The 20,036-nt window shown below is 47.5% G+C and overlaps 2 protein-coding genes and 1 non-coding gene across 4 annotated transcripts in view; all 3 read right to left on the bottom strand.

Annotated features, from left to right (window-relative positions):
- Positions 1-19,002, bottom strand: part of JAK1 (Janus kinase 1) — a 246,024-nt gene extending 227,022 nt beyond the window's left edge. For both annotated transcript variants that reach the window (XM_084958634.1, XM_021093534.2), the window contains exon 1: positions 18,842-19,002. The gene's annotated coding sequence lies outside the window, so the exon portion shown is untranslated. The remainder of the gene's footprint in view (positions 1-18,841) is intronic.
- On the bottom strand, positions 8,799-19,914 carry LOC146402889 (uncharacterized). Its single transcript, XM_084965717.1, has 3 exons — positions 19,394-19,914; positions 18,908-19,067; positions 8,799-9,517 (listed from the first exon to the last, which is right to left on the bottom strand). The coding sequence occupies exons 1-2, from the start codon at positions 19,912-19,914 to the stop codon at positions 19,001-19,003; spliced, it is 588 nt and encodes a 195-aa protein (XP_084821843.1). The 3' UTR covers positions 8,799-9,517; positions 18,908-19,000.
- MIR101-2 (microRNA mir-101-2) lies at positions 9,274-9,354 on the bottom strand. The gene has a single exon (NR_038515.1). It is a non-coding gene; the product is annotated as a microRNA mir-101-2 (primary transcript).
- Positions 19,915-20,036: the final 122 nt, after the last annotated feature.

The following is a 20,036-nucleotide window of genomic DNA, read 5'->3' as shown; positions in this document are numbered from 1 at the left end:
GATTCACTCAAAAGAGTTCTTGGTACAAATCTTGAGGATTTCACCAAAAAGCAGCCTAGCAGGATTTATGAAGTGTGCTCCCCTCCACAGAGCCTGCACATCGAGGAGATACACAGGCCCCCTTTAATTAGCCCTATTTTCCCAGAGACCTCTGCAGCACTGTCCTCTGCTCTTACTACTTTGGGAAACGAGAACTGAATTTGTCCTGTTGGACTTCTTCTCATGAGGGAACACTACAAGGAAGGAGATCTCTCCGCTTTCCCAGAGGGGCAGGCATCCCCATCTGTCTCACATCCTCAAGTTCTGAAGCCAGTGAAAGCTTGGGATATTCACTGTCTGCAACCTACACCTCAGCTCATGCCAATGCCGGATCCTTAACCCACTGAGCAAGGCCAGGGATCGAACCTGTGTCCTCATGGATGCTAGTGTCAGATTCGTTTCTGCTGAGCCACAACGGGAACTGTGGCATCAATGCCTTTTCTACTACTCATCCCCAAGACCAGGGCAGCTAGTTCTAGAACTGGAGGTACCTCATTCGCTCCAGAAAGCAGAGTAACCCTTTCTCTGCTGTCAGGGGGCTTGCATCCAGCAATCTCCCCCTCCCAATGGTCGCTATGATGACTTCAGAGGCCTCCAGGGACAAAGGTGTTGGCCTTGCTCAGTCTAAGTCAGTGCTTCTCAAATGGTCTGCGGTGAAGAAGCAGTTTGTTCTCATTTCTAATCCATCATGGACCGACACTTTCACAAAACACAATGAAAATGAACTGATAGAAAACTGTTTATTAAAGACACAAAATGGGAGTTCCCGTCGTGGCGCAGTGGTTAACGAATCCGACTAGGAACCATGAGGTTGCGGGTTTGGTCCCTGCCCTTGCTCAGTGGGTTAACGATCCGGCATTGCCGTGAGCTGTGGTGTAGGTTGCAGGCGCGGCTTGGGTCCCGCGTTGCTGTGGCTCTGGCGTAGGCCGGTGGCTACAGCTGTGATTCAACCCCTGGCCTGGGAACCTCCATATGCCGCGGGAGCGGCCCAAGAAATAGCAACAACAACAACAAAAGACAAAAAAAAAAGAATGTCAAAAAAAAAAAAAAAAGACACAAAATGAAAGCCAATGTTTTCACTACTAGAGTCAACAGACATAAAGCTACTGTCAGATTGCTATAAAACTTTTAAATGTTTACTCACAACTTCTGCATCTCTCCACAGGTTGCAGCACTAAGTCACTGTTTAGCCATGAACATTTACTTAAAACAAAACACAAAGCCAACCTCACCCCCTTTCCCTAGTACATAAGATGATGTATGCAGGGCAGTGGTTGGCACACAGTCATCACCCACTGAATATCACCTACGACTATTGCCGTTTCCAGGCTGGTGAAAGAAGAGGAAACATTCCAAGAGTCTGAGATGCACGTCTGAATTCCTACTCTTTTCTTACTGATGTTGGACAAGTGTCTTCACCATTCTGGGCTTTAGTTTCCAAAATTTGCATTCATGGTGAGATGATTTGGAATCTAACATCCAGGAAGTACCCTCCATGGCTCAGTGGTTAATGAACCCGACTAGGATCCATGAGGATGCTGGTTTGATCCCTGGCCTTGCTCGGTGGATTGGGGATCTGGTGTTGCTATGGTGTAGGCCAGGAGCTAGGTATCCAATTCCATACCTAGCCTGGTAACTTCCAAATGCCACAGGTGTGGCCCTAAAATACAACAACAACAACAACAAAAGAATCTAACATCCAGATCAATAACTCACGAATTTAACTGAAACCCAGAGTGAAAAAAAAAAAAAGACACCTGTGTGTTCCAGTACTCAAACTCACACACACACACACACACACACACACACTCAAACAGGCAACTGCAAAGTTTCAAGAAGAAATATTACCTTCCTCTACGCTATGCACTCAGAAATGTTCTCATTTTTTAAAAATTATTTATTTATTTTTTGTCTTTTCTAGGGCCGCACCCATGGCACATGGAGGTTCCCAGGCTAGGGGTCTAATCAGAGCTGTAGCCACCGGCCTGCACCAGAGCCACAGCAACACCAGATCCGAGCCGCCTCTGTGACCTACACCACAGCTCATGGCAACGCCGGATCCTTAACCTACTGAGCAAGGCCAGGGATCGAACCCGGAACCTCACGGTTCCTAATCGGATTCGTTAACCACTGAACCACGACGGGAGCTCTGGAAATGTTCTCATTTTTTAAAGTGCTGGTGTGAAAAATGCTGGAGCAAGTGAGCTCTGGGGTTCCCGCCCTTGACAGTACACTTCGGGGGCTCGCGACGAGGAAACAGGTCCCTGTCGACAACTTGGTTCCAGATAGGACTGACGCTGTCAAAGGCAGGTGTGTCTACAGGTTTTTAGTTTTCTTACTGTTGTTTTTTACCCATGGCATATGGAGGTTCCCAGGCTAGCGGTTGAATCGAAGCTACAGCTGCCAGCCTACACCACAGCCACAGCCACTCAGGAGCTGAGCTGCATCTGCGACCTATGCCACAGCTCTTGGCAACACCAGATCCTTAACCCGCTGAGTGAGGCCAGGGATCAAACTGCAACCTCATGGTCCTAGTCGGATCCGCTTCGGCCGCGCCACGATGGGAACTCCTATTTTTGTTTTTTAAGCCAGCTGGCTGTGCATGGGGATGATCTCAGGGAGTCTACCCATCCCAAAGAAGTACAATCGAAGCTGTGGGACTCGCCCCCCTGGGAATTACTTCCAGGAAACATCAACTCCCACCTACCCCCACCCGCGGTGCCTTCAGGCAAACATGCCAGGCCCTGGGTGGCTGGGAAATGTCCTGGCTGGATTCTGCTTTCTCAGATTGCCTTCTGCTCTGGAGAAAAGGGAGGGGACGTCAGTGGGAGATGACAGGCTGCTGGAAGCGCCAGGATGGAACCAGCATCTCTACTCCTTCACATGGTAGAAGCAGCGGGTGAGAGGCCTTGCGAGGGAAATAGCGACACGCAACCTTCTACCTGAAGGGATCTCTTACAGTCCTTTCTTCCTTTTAATGAGTAATTTTAACTGTTTTGATTTTCAACTCAGTGAAGAACAAAACATTAAATTATTTTATGCCCAGTAACAATTTTTTGGTTTTTTGTTCTTTTTCTCTTTTTAGGGCCGCACCCACCGCATAGGGAAGTTTCCAGGCTAGGCGTCGAATCAGAGCTACAGCTGCTGGCCACAGCCACAACCACAGCCACAGCCACGTGGGATCGGAGCCACATCTGCGACCCACACTACGGAGCGAGGCGAGGGATCAAACCTGAGTCCTCCTGGACGCCAGTTGGAGTCTTTTTTTTTTTTTGTCTTTTGTCTTTTGTCTTTTTTTGTTGTTGTTGTTGTTGTTGCTATTTCTTGGGCCGCTCCCGCGGCATATGGGTTCCCAGGCTAGGGGTTGAATCACAGCTGTAGCCACCGGCCTACGCCAGAGCCACAGCAACGCGGGATCCGAGCCGCGTCTGCAACCTACACCACAGCTCATGGCAACACCGGATTGTTAACCCACTGAGCAAGGGCAGGGATCGAACCCGCAACCTCATGGTTCCTAGTTGGATTCGTTAACCACTGCGCCACGATGGGAACTCCGCCAGTTGGAGTCTTTATCCGCTGAGCCACAGCAGGAACGCCCCGCATGCTCAGTAACTTCTACTCTTGTGCTCTAACGCCCCTTTCCTCTTGAGTGGTAAGGGCCACAAAGGACCCCTAACCAAGCTGAGTTGCTAAGTGTTTCATTTTGACGAGGACATAAATCCCACGTTCACTGTCAGCACTCTCCAGCCGGGCGAGGCCCCAGGCTCCAGGGCTGGGCTGGAGGAGTGGGGTGGTCTCTCTCACCCCGCCCCTCCCCTTCTCCCTGAGCCCACTCTCTTGGTTGGTCCCCTTCATAGCTACTCACAGTGAACCTGAGAGCTGGTTCTGCTGAAATGAGATCGTGCCAAAAGCTCTGCACAAAATGGGGCTCAGCTCTTCAGAAGCTCCATAGCGGGTTACCGGGTGAGCCACCCCTCTGGATGGAGATGAGTTTTCTGCCTGACCAGAGAGAGGCTTGTCCTTTGAGATACCACCCAGATGCCGGCTCACTCCTGGGGTCCACTCGTGGGTTGTGGGGCTGCCCTTCTGAGGGGGTACTGGCCAGGTTAATTTAAGTCCCAAGCCACCTTCCACAGATTCATCCCCCTTGACAACAGTGTCCAAGAAACACATCCTCGTCCACCGAATCTGGCATCTCACCTTCTTTCCTCTCTCTTCCTGGCTCCTTCTCTTAGTTTTGCAGAGGCCGGACATGGGGAGCTCTTTCTGGGACAGCCAGTGACCCACCAATTTTCAGACAGAAGGTGAGCTCTGGGGAATGCTCCTGAGAAAACTTCTCTCCCACCGCCACCCCTCTTTCACTTGGGTGGGCGTCAGGGACCAGGGCAATCTGAGAGTTGGTTCTGCTGAAATGGCAGCTTTTGAAAAAGTTTGGCAAAAAAATACTAGCCACAGAGCTATAGTTCTCTGATCATAGAAAAGCAGAGATTTTTTTTTTTTTTTTTTTGCCTTACCTGTAGCATGCAGAGGTTCCTGGGCCAGAGATCAAATCAGCCCCACAACAGTGACCCGAGCCATAGCAGTGATAACACTGGAACCCTAACCCAATAGGCCACCAGGGAACTCTGAAAAGTGGGTAGTTAAAATACCTTTTTAGGAGTTCCCTAAATTGTGGCTTGGTGGGTTAAGAACCTGACACAGTGTCTGTGAGGATGTAGGTTCCATCCCTGGCCTCACTCAGTGGGTTCAGAATCCAGCATTGTTGCAAGCTGCGGTGTGGGCCGAGGATGAGGCTTGGATTCAGTGTTGCTGTGGCTGTGGTGTGGGCCGGCAGCTGCAGCTCCAATCAGCCCCCTAGCCTGGGGTGTGGCCAAAAAAAAAGAAGAAACAAACCAACCAACCACCTTTTTAGCTGTGGATTTGGCTAACCCATTGTTAGAAGAGAGGAAAGACTCCATTCAGCGTCTCACACATTCAATTTCTACTGCAAACCACATGCCAAGATCTGTGCCAAGCACATAGCAATGGATACAGCCATGGTCCCTGCCCTCAAAGAACTCACCATCTAAGAAGACATTAAACATACACACCCTCCAAACATGTACATCTATGTAGTTCAACTGTGACAAGTACACCGCAAGAAAAGCCAAGTGCCAGGGGACTGGACACAGTCGGTAGAAAACTGCTTGGGATCCAGCAGCGTGGTGCCTACGACCAAAATCTGCTTTCCAGAGCGTGACCTCTAATGAGAGCTTCATGATGAAGGAGACACAGCCCAGAGATGCTTTCAACTCACAGCTAACAACATGTGATTCTGCAGAGAAAGCTGTTGCTGATTCTCGTCTCTGTTTTTACTTTCCTCATGTTCAAATTTCAACGTATAATAGGAAAAAAAAAACTTTTATGATTGACAGCAAGCTATAGAATGTTTTTAATGAGGCTGAGAGTACTTGAGTTCCAAGTCCATTTAGGATGCGTTTTAAAACTTTATTTTAAAGTACTAATGCTATTCTTTTCAGACATTGTATGTCTACATTTTGAGAACATGAAATACACCACTTGAATGTTGCTTTAGTCACCAAATGGTCTACATACATACACACACATATATATATAATTCATAGGATACAAACATACAGTAAACATTGTTTTTGGCCGTGCTCAAGGCATGCCTGAGTTCCCAGGCTAGGGACTGAACATGCACCACAGCTGTAACCAGAACTACAGCAGTAACAAAGCCAGATCTTTAACCCACTGAGCCACCAGGGAATTCTGTATAATATACAGTTTACACACACACACACACACACACACACACACACACATCTTTATCAGGACTCCAAAGAGGTAGGCAAAGGAGGCAGGTGGAGCATGGAATGCATGAAATGGTCCAGTGCATTGCCCAATTTCACCAGAAAAGGCATACGGCCAGCATCAAATGCCCCATCACCTGCCTTCTTGTTGAGGCCGTTGTCTCATTCTGCCTTTGGTACTCTCACTGCTATTATGGTTTTATCTTTTACAGAATTTTAAAGTGATGTTAAGCTATGTCAGAAACCCTGGAAATATGTCTAACAGTCTACAGATTAGAGAACTTTAAATGCATAAAGACATGGGGAATTATACTTTAATTGCTTATTTGAAATAGCAATTATCTTCACACTGGACTGTCTAAAGAAGAGAGCAATCAACTCAGTCCTGTTGTTAGCTGCAACACAACAGTGCTATTACCCCGAAATGCTTTTTTTTTTTTTTTGAGAGAAGTGGTAAAACAGACATGAAATTTACCATCTTAGCCACTTTTAAGTGTATGGTCTGTGGTACTGAGTACATCCACAATGTAACACCACCACCATCTAGCTCCAGAATTTTTTCTTCCTCAATAAATCTGTTCTTGTTAAACATAAGTTTCCCCGTTTCCCCCTTCCTCCAGCCCCAGGCAATCACTGTTTCTCTTTGTGGTTCTATGAATCTGACTACCCTAGGAATGCCACATAAGAAAACTCATACAGTATTTGTCCTTTTACGTCTGGGTCATTTCAATTAGCCAGGGTCAAGGTTTATCCACTTTGTTGCATGTGTCAGAATGTTCTTACTAATGCCAATTAACATTTCCTTGTATGAATATGCACTTTATTTATCCACACATCCATCAACAGACACTTGGGTTGCTCCTACCTTTTGTCTATTGCGAATGATGCTGCTGTAAACACAGGTGCACAAATATTCGAGTCCATTCGTTTGGGTACATAACTGGCAAAGTGGAAATACCGGACCGTATGGTAATTCTATGTTTAATTCATCTTCCCAGTCCAAAAAATACACCAATCACACACCGTACCTTTTTTTTTTTCTTTTGTCATTTTTTTTTTTAGGGCCCCATCCGCACAGCACATGCTGGTTTCCAGGCTAGGTGTCCAATTGGAGCTGTAGCCACCGGCCTACACCACAGTCACAGCAACTCGGGATCCAAGCCACACCTGCAATCTACACCACAGCTCACAACAACGCCAGATCCTTAACCCAATGAGCAAGGCCAGGGATTGAACCTGTGTCCTCATGGATACTAGTCATGTTTGTAAACCACTGAGCCGTGACAGCAACTCCCATACCTACGTGTGTTTTAAACCAAGGAGCGGAAAAACCTTGTCAGATTTCTCTTGCATCACTTCTCACTCAACCTGCTGGAACACCTTACATGCACAAACTCCCCAAACTGCCAGGGACCTCCAGGCCTAGGCAAGCCTCCCAGAGCTCCTGCTGCAGGCTGAGACCCAGGCTTTCCTGTTGACAGGAAACGGGACCCAGGATGGCTTGGTCTGTAGAAATGCCCTGAGTGATTCCAAACTACACCCAATACTCAGCTCTGCAACAGCTCTCAGGCTCCGGTGTGGACCCTGGGGTCAAGGTCTGGCAAGTGAAAAACCTGAATTTTTATAAAACTGGTCATGGGAAAACAGGAAGATCACAGAAGGTGGTGAAATCCTCACCAAGGCCAACGATTGCACAACACATCACTCCCTGGAGCACATTTTTCCACCTGCTCTAACACTAAAAATTTGGGAGTGTTTCGAGTTACTTGAGAATTTACCCACCCCAGCCATTTTCCCTCTTAGAAGCTCTTCCAGGGTTTCTGTCAGAAATTCCTTTTCTGTTTAAGGAAGTGGGAAACTCCAAGGAATCGGAGGACGAGCAGTGTAAGACACAACTGGGCAGAGCCATCCCTCCTTGTAATTAAAACCATCGTGTGGCCTGCAGTCTAGAGAAATCCCGTGTATACGTGGACACGTGAAGGTCCTGGGCCATAACGTGGTCAACGCTACGTGGAAAGCAATTCAGGGCCAAACAGGTGTGGCTCGAGGCGTTCCTTCAGGACCGGCCCTGTCTGGGTGGAGACGGGGGAAGAAAGAGGTCAGGGAGCTGTGACCAGCAAAGGAGCACAAAGACCAGGACTGTCAGACTGTGTGAGACAGACGCCACCTCCCTAACCTGCCCCCAGGTCCCTTTCTGCGCTCTGCCCCAGTGAGGACTTGAGAATAAAACTGGCTTATGACATGGACTGGCCTGTGTTGATGAGAGGATAAGGTCTCTGTCCATTAAAGGGTCACACATGAGATTTTTTCTTCCCTGGCTCTTCTGAGCTCTGCGGCAGGGGGGCCTGGCCTCAGCAGGCTCTGTTCTCTCTGCTCACTGCTTTGGCTTCCTCCACCGGTCAGCTCTCCACAGCTTGGGAAGGTTCCCACATACAGACGTGAGCCTGAGACAAGGTTAAGAGGTCTGTTTAGGGCAAGAGGCTGAACTCCATGAAATTACCTGAGCCCTGCCACAGGCTATGCGTGACCACAAAATAAGGCCATGCACTGATTCTTGTCTGAGGCTGCTGTTCCATGTGTACGGCTTCTGTGGGAGTCCTGGGGGAGGAGGGCTGTGGGGAACCCTGGGTTCTTCAATAACCCCACCCCAACCCCGAAAGCACTCTCAAGGACATAGGATGTAGAGCATGCTGTCAAATTTCCTGGTCTTTTCTGTGCACCTAATGCTGGGCTGGTATTTATAGCTTCATATCCTTGAAACTGATTTGTTCTAGATGTTACTGCAGAGCACTCCTTAAAGGATAAAAGTAAAATCATCTGCATTTTACTTTCATGCAAAGATGACAGTGGCAATAACGTGAGCATTCAACAAACATTTTCTTGCGTTAGATTGGATTTGAAACATCTTCGGTTGCTAAAGAAACAAAACATGTCCCTATCCACTCCTTCAACACCAAGACGTAATTTTATTTGCGCAGTAACACGAATACATGAATACCGTTCAACGTGCGGGGCTTTTTTTTTCTGTGCAAGATAGGTAAGCATCAGGCTGTTGTAATCAGGTGACTTTTTAGGTTTCTCAAAGCGGCACAAATTTCTCTGAATGACAAACATTCCAGAAATACGAATCCACACTTAGCGCTTATCTGATACCAGTCTCTTCAAAGTTCCAAAGCTCTCAACAGCACATCTGCTCCGCACACGAGGGAAAACCACTACCCAACCCCTCGTTGCACCGCGCATCCCCGAACGAGGCGAAGACGGAAGCAGGAGCAACGCCCTGCGCGCGCGCGCGGGAGCGAGGGGCGGTGCGGCACAGGGCCAGAGGCTTCCCGGGTCCCTGGCACCGTTACGCAGGCCGAGCCGGTCCTCCGTCTTCCTTCCCGGGCAGGATGGGGGCTCCTCGGCTGGAAGGCAAGATGGCTGCCATCCTTCAGTTATCACAGTACTGTACCTTTAGAATGGACAGCATCAGCACTGTGATAACTGAGCCAGGGCAGCCTGTCAGTCACTGGGTCGGCCGGCAGCTTCCTTTCCGGCGGGGAGGGGCCGTGTGACTCCCTCCGAAGGCTCCCCAGGGAGTGAAGGACCAAGAGGTCCCCTGCGGCTTCGAGATGTGGCCAAGCAGAAGAGAAAGGAGGGTCCCAGCCCAGTAACCGGTGAGGCTGAAACAGGAAAAGGCCCAGGTGAAATACAGGTAAGACGGAAACACCCACACGTGACTTCCAGACAGGAATGATGAGCCACCGCTTAGGCGGCAGAGGTGCTCCGTGGCATGCCATGCGGGGACTCACCGATTCCACCTCCCTGACCTCAATCATGCACCCGATAAATATTTACTGAGGGACTACTACGTGCCCAGACCTCTTCGAGATGCCCAGGAAATGAAGAGAAACAAGACATGGTCCCTCTCCTCAAAGAGCTCAGAAGCAAATCTGGCAGTAATTTTCACACGTGCCTAACATTCAATAATTTTCTATGTGCTTTCTGCTTTGGTTTTCACAAGACCCCTACGGGATTAATTACTCACTAATTCATCACAGAAGGATTCTGGAACCAGGTTAGGTACTGTTAGCCCACTGTACCGAAAGAAAACAAAGAATCGTTGTACAACCATAAATGTAATAAAATTCACTGAGCAATGAAAATAATAGTAATAATAATAGTAACTATCAAAAAAAAAAAAAAAAAAGAAAAGAAAACAAAAAAACCTAAGACAGGTTAGGTGATTTGCCTGATCATACCACTAAGATGCCTGACCCTGGGTTCAAATCCATGTCTAATGATTGAGCCTAGAGCTTTTCTCTACCCCAACCTAGCCATTCAATTCCATCAACTGGATAGTCAGCTTACACGATTTATGCCAACAAAAAGATTTCTGAAAACATCTACTTTTGGCCAAAAATTTTTAGTTTTCTCAGTATCTCAGATCATGAAGCAGAAGCCCATGGAGGTTTTATGATTTAAGAAGAAATACACAATAGCAAAAAAAACCAAAAAAACAAAACTTTTATTGTTCTTGCTCTGAGTGCTGAGAATGTATTCCAATTTGTGACACTGATGATAACGTATTTACAGCACACTTGTGGGGTGTTTTTTTCACTACAGTTAATGTAAGTCTACTGTTACGGTGAAGGATCTCTAACAACCTTTGGAATGCCTTTTTAAAAATCAACACAGGGAGTTCCTGCTGTGAAACTGGATTAAGAATTCGACTCCAGCAGCTTGGGTTGCTGTGGAGGTGCAGGTTCAATCCCCAGCCCAGCACAGTGGGTTAAAAAATCTGGCATTGACACAGCTGCAGTATAGGTCTCAGCTGTGGCCTGGATTTGATCCCTGCCCCAGGAACTTTCGAGTACTGTGGGCACAGCCCAAAAATTATAAATACAAAAATCAACACATTACTTGCTTTGAAATTATCTATAACTTTGAGGTGTACCCTAAAGTCATTCAGGGATGATTCTTCCTTTCAATAAAAAGTACAAAAAGATCCTGAAACTGGAATTCATGCTTCAGCATACCAATTTATTAAAGCCATGATTCACTCTTTTCCCATGTCAGTCATAAGTTCTCAAGTTATTTCAACATGAGTGGAACTTGAGAGATATTTGAAAAATAACGATGTTTCCAATTAGGCATTTGCTCGGTTTCAAAGACTCATTATATGCAAATTAAACATTAGCATTGTACTTCAAATACGTTAGACAGATGCATCAAAATCTTCAAGTCAGCAGAGGTCAGAAAATAGGAGAGGACAGTGAGTCTAGCTCAACCGTCACATTTAAGCACTGTGAAACTGACCTTATCTTCAGAAAAGCTATGTCCAGTGAAATAATCCAACTACACACAAATTAAGACAGCATCTCTAAAGTGAAAAAATATCTCCAAGTTAAAGAGGTCACTGCCTAGGTCTTAGCCAACTGATGTAATACAGAGTTGAAACACGAGAGGGCAACGAAGATTTAAAAAAAAAAAAAAAAAAAAATTGGATCCCTTAACCTTAGGTTCCTGGAAACAGTTGCACATTTTCACCAAAATTATAAACATCTGCTACATGAACAAAGACACTGTGGTTATCTGAGAATAAAATTTTAGATAGGTGATCCACCAAAAAGGATAAAAAGATTACCACCTAACATTTCCTGGCCGTAAGTTCTGTCAGCTATGGAAATGAATACTTAACTCTGAGACCCTTGAAGGTAGCTAAGGATGGAAACAAATAAAACTCTAATATACTCAGCAGTTCTTAGACTTCTTCACAAAGACGGAGTACCGATGCACCTGAATGTCTAAATAAGAGGTTGACAAATAGGAACTTAATGTTTATAACGTGCTGCAAAGCTGAAACTCATTCTATAAGCCATGACCTCAAATCAGACAACCAAAGATTTTCCATACAAAAAGTAAAGAGTATTTCCCTATTTTTCTCTCACCTCTTTTTCTACTGAAACTGGGGGAGGCGGAGAATCCGAGAGCCAAGAAGACAGGTCATAATAAAAAGCAAAGTGCCGTTATTCTGTCAATAGCTGAATTAATATTTTCTCAGAAAAATTCTAAGTCAAAGAAGAAAAATATATGGGTTTTCAGAATTGCATTTTATAAATACTAATAAACACTTAAAAATGCAAACTTTATTTCTTCTTAGAAACTATTCCCTATAAATGTGCATTAAAAAAAACTAAACAGAAACGTTCTTCAATAGATTTTACTTTAAAAATTGAATTTTTTTTTTTTTTTTGCCTTTTTAGGGCTGCACCTGCAGCATATGGAAGTTCCCAGGCTAGGGGTCAAATCGGAGCTGTAGCTAACAGCCTACACCACAGCCACAGCAATACAGGATCTCAGCCCTGTCTGCAACCTACACTGTAGTTCATGGCAATGCCAGATCCTCAACCCACTGAACAAGGCCAGGGTTGGAATCCGAGTCTTCATGGATACTAGTCAGGTTCATTACCACTAAGGCACAACAGGAACTCCAAAAACTGAATTATTTTAATTAAAAAAAAAAAAAGATGACTGCAGGTGCTCAGGCTACAGTAGGGAACGTTACTGCACAGTAAGAAGAGGAGAAAAAAACAGTGATGCAAAATGTTTTTCTCCAGAGATCAAACTGACTTTAAATTCAGTTATTCTACGATGAAAATGATACAACTGAGAACAATTTCTTCATGATGCATGCACCAAATATATACCATCTAGAAAATCAAGTACTACTGGCAAACTGACATACTAAAAACGTGCTTTTAGAACTTGCGGAATATAAATGCACAAAAAAAAAACATGTCACGATCTCTCTTGTCAAAAGAATACAATGAAAACATGATGATTTTGAACTTCTAGGTATCTGATTATACATTAAATAAGTGGAGTTACCATGAAATGAGCTGCTGGCATTGTAAAATATTTGACACTACTTTAAAACTGTTTACGTAGGTTAAATTTTTTTTTCTTTTTTTTTTTTTTTTGGCTTCACCTGTGGCAGGTGAAAGTTCCCAGGCACGGGGTCGATCACGCTGCTGCAGTGACACCACCAAATCCTTAACCTACCATGCCACGAGAACTCCATAAGTAGGTTGTTTAATTAATCCACTGGTCTTTTACTAAAGTGTGATTTTTTTTTTCTTTCCCAACCTGAAAACCATAGTCCAATTCAGTGACATTGTAAAATGCGCAAATTTGACCAAATTGTCATGTTATAAAAATGTACTGTCAACAGAAGATGGCAAATGTCAACTACTACTTTGTTGGAAGTACAGAGAAGGTATACTTGCATTTTACTGCAAAGTTTTGCTGTTAAACGTATTTAAAAACTGAAGTACCCACTGTGACCCAGCAAGTTACAAACCCGCCAATATCCGTGAGAATGAGAGTTCAATCCCTGGCCTCGCTCGGTGGTTAAGGATCTGGCGTTGCTGTGGCTGTGGGGTAGGTCAGCGGCTATTCGACAGCTCCAATTTGATCCCTAGCCTCGGAACATCCATATGCCACAGGTGTGGCCCTAGAGAAAGAAAAAAAGAGTATTTAACAACTGGAATTCCCACTGTGGCACAGTGGGTTAAGAATCCCACTATAGTTAAAGGATCCGGCATTGCCGTGAGCTGTGGTGTAGGTCACAGACGCAGCTCGAATCTGGTGTTGCTGTGGCTGTGGCGTAGGCTGGCAGCAACAGCTCTGATTAGACCCCTAGCATGGGAACCTCCATATGCGGTGGGTGCAGTCCTCAAAAGACAAAAGACAAAAAAAAAAAGAATACCACTGTAGCAGCTCAGGTTGCTTCATAGGCATGAGTTCCATCCCTGGCCCGGTGCAGTGGGTTAAAAGGATGCTGCATTGCTGCAAATGAGGTACAGGTCGCAGCTGCTGCTTGGATTCAGTCCCCGGTCTAGGAACTTTTTTATGGTGCAACCATAAAAAATTTTTAAAAAAATGAAAAAAACCCTTTTTTTTTTCAAGTTCCCAGGCTAGGGATGGGAGTTGCAGCTACTGGCCTACGCCACAGCAATGCCAGAGCTGAGCCACATCTTACACCGCAGCTTGCAGCAACACCAGGTCTTAAGCCAGTGAATGAGGCTGGGGATTGAATCTGCTTCCTCACGGATACTAGTTGGATTCTTAACCCACCGAGCCACAAGAGGAACTCCAAAAAATAAAAATAAATAAAAAAATTAAAATTAAAGAAAAAAAAGGGTTCAGAAACTAACTCGTGCCAAGGTTAGTGGGAAACCTGGAGTAAAGAGGTTACTCATTTTTTTCTTTCTTTAGGAGAAATAAATTGGCCAAAAGGGCAAGGAAAAGCCAAGGACAACTGCTTTGTGCCAAGTCAGCCCCAATTCTCAGAGAGAAGCACTAACTGGGAGGAACTGCAAGGCGGTGACCTTGTTTTACCCACTCCAAGCACTCACATCGCAACAGTCACACTGCGTAACCTTGGTAGGTCCGCACAGAAGAGAAAAACTAACGCAGAAGCTATGTGTACAAGCAAAGACATGTCTTAGTCCTCGGTTGTTGGGGATTTTAGTCCAAAAAGGCTTCAAGAGACTAAAAACTTACAAGGAAATGGACCCCCCCACACTTCATATTTCACAGATATTAAATTTAAATAGATCTTCTCTTACATGGGCCTTCCCCTTTACCCACGGACTCAGCATTCATAGTTTTAGTCCACCCGTCTATACTTTCAGATGTTGCGCGAGATTTAACTTTTCCCCCCCGATTTTCAGAGTCTGCTTACAAGTCAATGTTATTCTGTTTTCACCTCTGCTACTGTACCCTTTAGAATAACTAGTCGAAAATACATCAGCTGACTTCAAAAATGATCTACCCCTAGCTAACCATCTCCTGGCCGTCTCCAATTAATCTAGGATTTCCTCATTACCGGCAACACTGCCATTTCAAAATGCGGGGTCTGGGTTCTCAAATTCCCTCTTCCTGGACAGCTAAGAGGGGGCAGCACCAAAGACTAGCACTGACCTCCACCTCTAGAGCCCTGGGCTGTTCCAGAAACACAATCACACTCCTCTTTTCTGCAGAGTCCACCATTCTCAGAGCTTCTATTCCTACATCTGGAAAAGGAACACAGTTCTACTTCCAACACGTGGAAAAAAGCACTTTTCTTTCTCCTTGTAACACAGAGGTCCTGCGCTCGGTATGAAGGGTGGTATCTTAAACTGTGACTGAATTTGGCACCGTTCACATCTTATTTCCTCACATCAACAGGCGCGGTCCTGACATCAGAGACTGTTTTCTTCCTGTCCCTTCACAGCATTAATCCCAGGCCTTTCCACAAAATGCAAGCTCTACAAATACGTGACTGATCACTGATCAACTTCTTGATTTCCCAGGGAGTCTCTAAATAGGTCATCCACAAAAAATACAGGTAATGCCTCTGTCTGTGAGTCTACAGGCAAAGCAATCAACAGTTTGTCCTCTATAAAAATGAGCCGACAGTACTAAATGCCCCCCAAGTTCCTGCCAGTGCCATCACTGAATCTAATTAGATCAAACCAAACCCCAAAGACATCTCCGTTCAGGTCAGCAGGATAATTTTTTGGAGGAGAGGGGTCAGTAACCCTGTGGGCCCAATCACCACCAGAGGAACTAGGAGGTGGAGCAGAAAGCGAATGCAGAGAAAGGGAAAATAAAAGTGAGTGGTACCGCTAAAATGCCAGCAGGTGTCACGAGTATTACCATGCCACACACTGTTCTCTGATATATTCTGGCATGCCCAGGAGCCTTATACAACAGCAGCTCTTGCCAGACACACTCTTGCCCTATATTTTCCCAGGACACCCCTAGGAGCCCTTCCAGGACCCTGGACTTCTCTATGGACCTTCCCGAGCGGGGCACGCCTCCGGCAGAGAAATCTGGGAAGAAGTCACCATTAGTCTCATGTACTACAATTGTCACTCTGTGGGCCCCCGAACGTCCACATGGAAAAGAGCAGGTGAAAGTAAAGGGCTGACAGACATGAAGTAACTGTTTCAGGCAGTCACCTCTTTTGAAATTAATCCAGGGAGAAAAAAGGAACAAAGATATAGATCAGCGCTGTCCCGGCAGTAAAAAGCAAGCCACGTACGTAACTGTAGATACTCCAGCAGTCACACTGTTTAAAAGCTAAAAAATAAATAGGTTCAGGTGGCATAACAATGTATTTCATTTCTTGCACCATACCCAAAATATTTTCAGTAGAACGTGTTATCAAAACCAAAATTATTACTGAGGTTTGTTTGTACTAAATCTTTGAAATCCTGAGTGTATCTTACGGTGATAACATCTCAATTCAAACACTACATTTTCATCAGAAATATTCAATCTGTATTTAGATTTCACAAAATTTACAGCTTACAAAGGAGATGCATATGCTCGAGTTGTTTCCTAACCAAATGAAGTTTTCCAATAATCGAATGCATCACCAGTTTTTAAAATTAAAGTTAAAAAAAAAAATAAGGAGTTCCCGTTGTGGCGCAGTGGTTAACGAATCCGACTAGGAACCATAAGGTTGCGGGTTCGGTCCCTGCCCTTGCTCAGTGGGTTAAGGATCCGGCGCTGCCGTGAGCTGTGGTGTAGGTTGCAGACGGGGCTCGGATCCTGCGTTGCTGTGGCTCTGGCATAGGCCGGTGGCTCCAGCTCCGATTCAACCCCTAGCCTGGGAACCTCCATATGCCGCAGGAGTGGCCCAAGAAATAGCAAAAAAAAAAAAAAATTCACTTCTTCATCATCCTCGCCAGACTTCAGGTGCCTGTCAGCCACCTGTGACTAGTGGCTGCCGTTTTAATGCAGGTAGAGACAGTCCTATCACCTGCAGTCTTTGATGCCATCATCCTTCATGCAGCACGTCATTCTACAGCCCCCACCAAGTACTCAAATTATGCCAGGTGTTTTCTGCCCTACTTCTAATCCTTAAAGTTTGTTAATACTTTAGTGATGATCATTTATGAAGCAGCCCTTCCTGAAGGCTGAACTCTTTCAGCTGAGAGAATCCGGGGGAAAAAATGGAGACATCCTGATTCAGACATGGGGTTCGTTTTCGAGGTAAAGGTGGAGGATCCTGACATTGCTACGTTTTGGCCAGGATATTAGTCACTCTGCAAAAGTGGCAGGCGTTGTTTATAGTAAGCCTCTCAACTTCCACACTCACAGCAGCTGTCACTGCATCCTCAGATTCCTCGCCTGCAAGTGCTCCCTCCCACGCCCTCCTCTACCTCTAGCAGACTCTCCAGAGCACATTCTTGCAGCCCCTCTTTAATTCATTCTGAAAAGTGCCTGTTATTGTTGACATACCAAAACATACGAAGAATTCAATACACGAATCTCACACCATCCTATGAATCATTCATTGATCTAGGTACCCAACTGATATTGAGAAAAGCTTTTCTGAATCTACGTGGAAAGTACCCCTCTCCCCTGCCCCAAAGGAACCAATTACACAAACTACAGTTTTCTCTCCCCATGTTCAAGTGCAGGGCTCCTCCTGCAGCTGACTTAAGAATTATCTTCTAAATGGAGCTGGATTCTGAAGATAGTACTATTTTGAGCGGTCTTCCTGTTCTGAAGCTCAAGTCGGAAGGGCTGAGGTGGTGATATTATGGAAGGGAGACTGCTGGCTTTCCCAGAAGGGTCTTCTCCAGCAGCTCTGGAAATGCCATGGGGGACACTAGGGGGAACGTGCTCTTCTCATCGCTATCCCCTCCCCTCCCTTTTGAGTCCCAGCTCTTCATTAGCTGGCAAGAAAGCAAGTTCAAATAAGCGTGCACACATATCTACATGTTTTGCTTGTTAAGCAACTCCAAAATGAAAAGACTACGGAGAAGGAAAATGCCTCACATTAGGGAAAAGGGATGACAACCCCCCCATCCTCACTTCCATAAACATCTATCATAGGACTAAGGGCAAGGCGGGGGGCAGCTGATAAGAATAAAGGGATTATAAACTCAGGAAGCTTGAAGGGAAAATGCTGTTGGGCATACTCAGGACAAAAAAGAGACCCCTGGGTCCCTTCTCTTCCACTGTCTTCTCCTCCCTTTTGGACTGGTTAGATTTAGGGCAGGGTGTGCCTTCAGCTTGGGAGGCGTGTTTGGCTCTGGAGAACCAAGAGGGGCCAGGGTGGAGCCCACGGAATAACAGCCAGAGACTGGCTGCTTAGGCCAGATTCTAGGCTAAACTCTCAGGGGAAGAATGAAAGGGGCTGTGGGGGGAGAAGAGATGACTCCACTGGAAGACCCGGTGGGGAATAAAGAACGAACGCTAAGCTGAAGGGGGGTCACATCGCTCTCAATCTAAACGTAGCAATTAGCTGCTGGTTGCTGGCATGTAGGTCCAGAGGCGAGAAAAAATGCCAACACATCTATGGACCACAACTTGCCGGGGCACGGGGTTGGATGTACCCAGTGCCATCAGCAGGTGAAAGCAGCACTTTCTGGCCAATGCTGGGATGGGAAGCTTGGCTAGGAGCTTTGGGGAACAGAGGATTCCCCGCTTTCTCAGCTCACCTCTCCTCCAAAGGGAGGAATAGGAATAGATGTGGTCCTTCTCCAAGAAGGCGGCAGCTGGCCTGCGGGTAGTTGTGCGAGGAAAAAGCTTCCTCGGCCGACCAGGAAGGCAGGGAGAAGCCCGAGGGTCAGCTACCGGGCGGTCTCCGGCCAAGTCCCCTCCCCCTTCTTGAAAACCGACCGGGACCGTCATAAATTACAGGCGGACACCCCCTTCCCCAATAACGTTTCTAATAAAAGAAAGAGCTTCTCTTGCCTACCGGAAAAAAAAACAAACAAACTGCAAGCTCTGGCTGAAGGAAATAAACAGGTGAGCCTCAAGAGGAAGCGGGAAGAGACTGGGGATGGGAAAAGGAACGTGTAGGGAAATCAGGATTCCCCGCCCTCCTCGCACACCCCTCCCCTCTCGCCCCGGAGAATCTGCGTGGCAGGTAGGAAGCTAAAAATGCCTCTCTGACAGCCCCCCCCTTCTCCCAGCCCGGCGCCCATTCTCCCTCCTACCCCAGGTCCAGCGTCCCGGCCTCGCGGTAGCCCCCGGTGCCCTACGCGCGCGGGGCTCACCCTCACCCCGGACCGCCGCCGCGGGGACTCTGGTCTTCCTCTCTCCTCCCTCCTCCTCCTCCTCCGCCTCCTCCTCGCAGACTCCTCCCGCCGGATCCTTCATGTAAACAACATCCAGGCTCTATTTACAGTCGCCGCCGGACGGCGAGGGACCCACGCCAGCACCCTGGAAGAAGGCGGGGGTGGGGGAAAAGCGAGTGCGCAACATTTACACACACCCGCCCCGCCCCTCTGCGCCGCTGCCCCGCTAGGGGGCCGGAGCGGGGGTGCCGGGGGGCTCCCCGCGCCCCCGTCCAACCTGCGCCGCTGCTGACACCCAAGCCAGGGCCAGAGGTAAACCGCGGAAGCGCCCATGGGCGAGGTCGCCCCCCCCACAGCCCCGCAGGAAAAAAACACAGCCCAGCCACCGCAAGCCCAGCCCAGCAACACCCTCTAAGTCCGTGCGGGAGTGCGGCGCCCCGGCTCTCTCCGTGTCGTCGCCCCAGCGCCTACCCCAAGGTGGCGAGCTGCGTGCAGTCCCCCACAGCGGCTGCAGGCGGGCGCCCAACGCCGGGCTGCGATGCACCCTCAGCCCCCGCCGCCACCACCGCCCGGCCCGCCCCGCCGGCCGAGCCCGGCGGCGGCGTGTGCGTGTGCGCGCGCCGCGGCTGGCCTCGCTGGAACGGCTCTCCTCGCCCCTTCAGCGTCCCGCGCCCCGGGGCGGGCGGTGTCCGGCTCCAGCGCGCCGCGAGATCCGGACGGCAGCGACCCGGCTGGCGCTCACCGCGCCGCACCGGCGCGCACACGGACGTAGACACTAGGCGCACTAAGCCCCGCACGGCCGCACGCCTTCCGCCGGCGCCCGACTCAGCGCGCACCCCGCCGCCCCCGCGCCCGGCACGCCGCCCCCACACCCACCTGCGCCCCCGGGGGTCCCGGGCCCCCCTTCCTTTGTTCTTCCCGCTATTTGCATGAGGATTATCTAATGACGCAGCAAGGATACAACGTGCTCGCCACAACGTGACCGTCGCCATTTTTCTGTTTTTATTCTGTCTCTGCCATGTGATAGATTGGGGGGGTGGGGTTGGAAAAGGGAGAGAGACTGGATTAAAAAAAAAAAAAAAAAAAAAACTTCCGGGTCTCATGACCGGGAATG

This window comes from Sus scrofa, chromosome 6 (genome assembly GCF_054392235.1).
Source record: "Sus scrofa isolate SSC_HxYL_T2T_F1_AM1 chromosome 6, Sscrofa_HxYL_maternal_Yorkshire_Landrace_v2.0, whole genome shotgun sequence".
NCBI classification, from domain to species: Eukaryota; Metazoa; Chordata; class Mammalia; order Artiodactyla; family Suidae; genus Sus; species Sus scrofa.
Note: the sequence above shows the minus strand (reverse complement) of the source record. Positions and strands in the feature narration are given on the sequence as shown.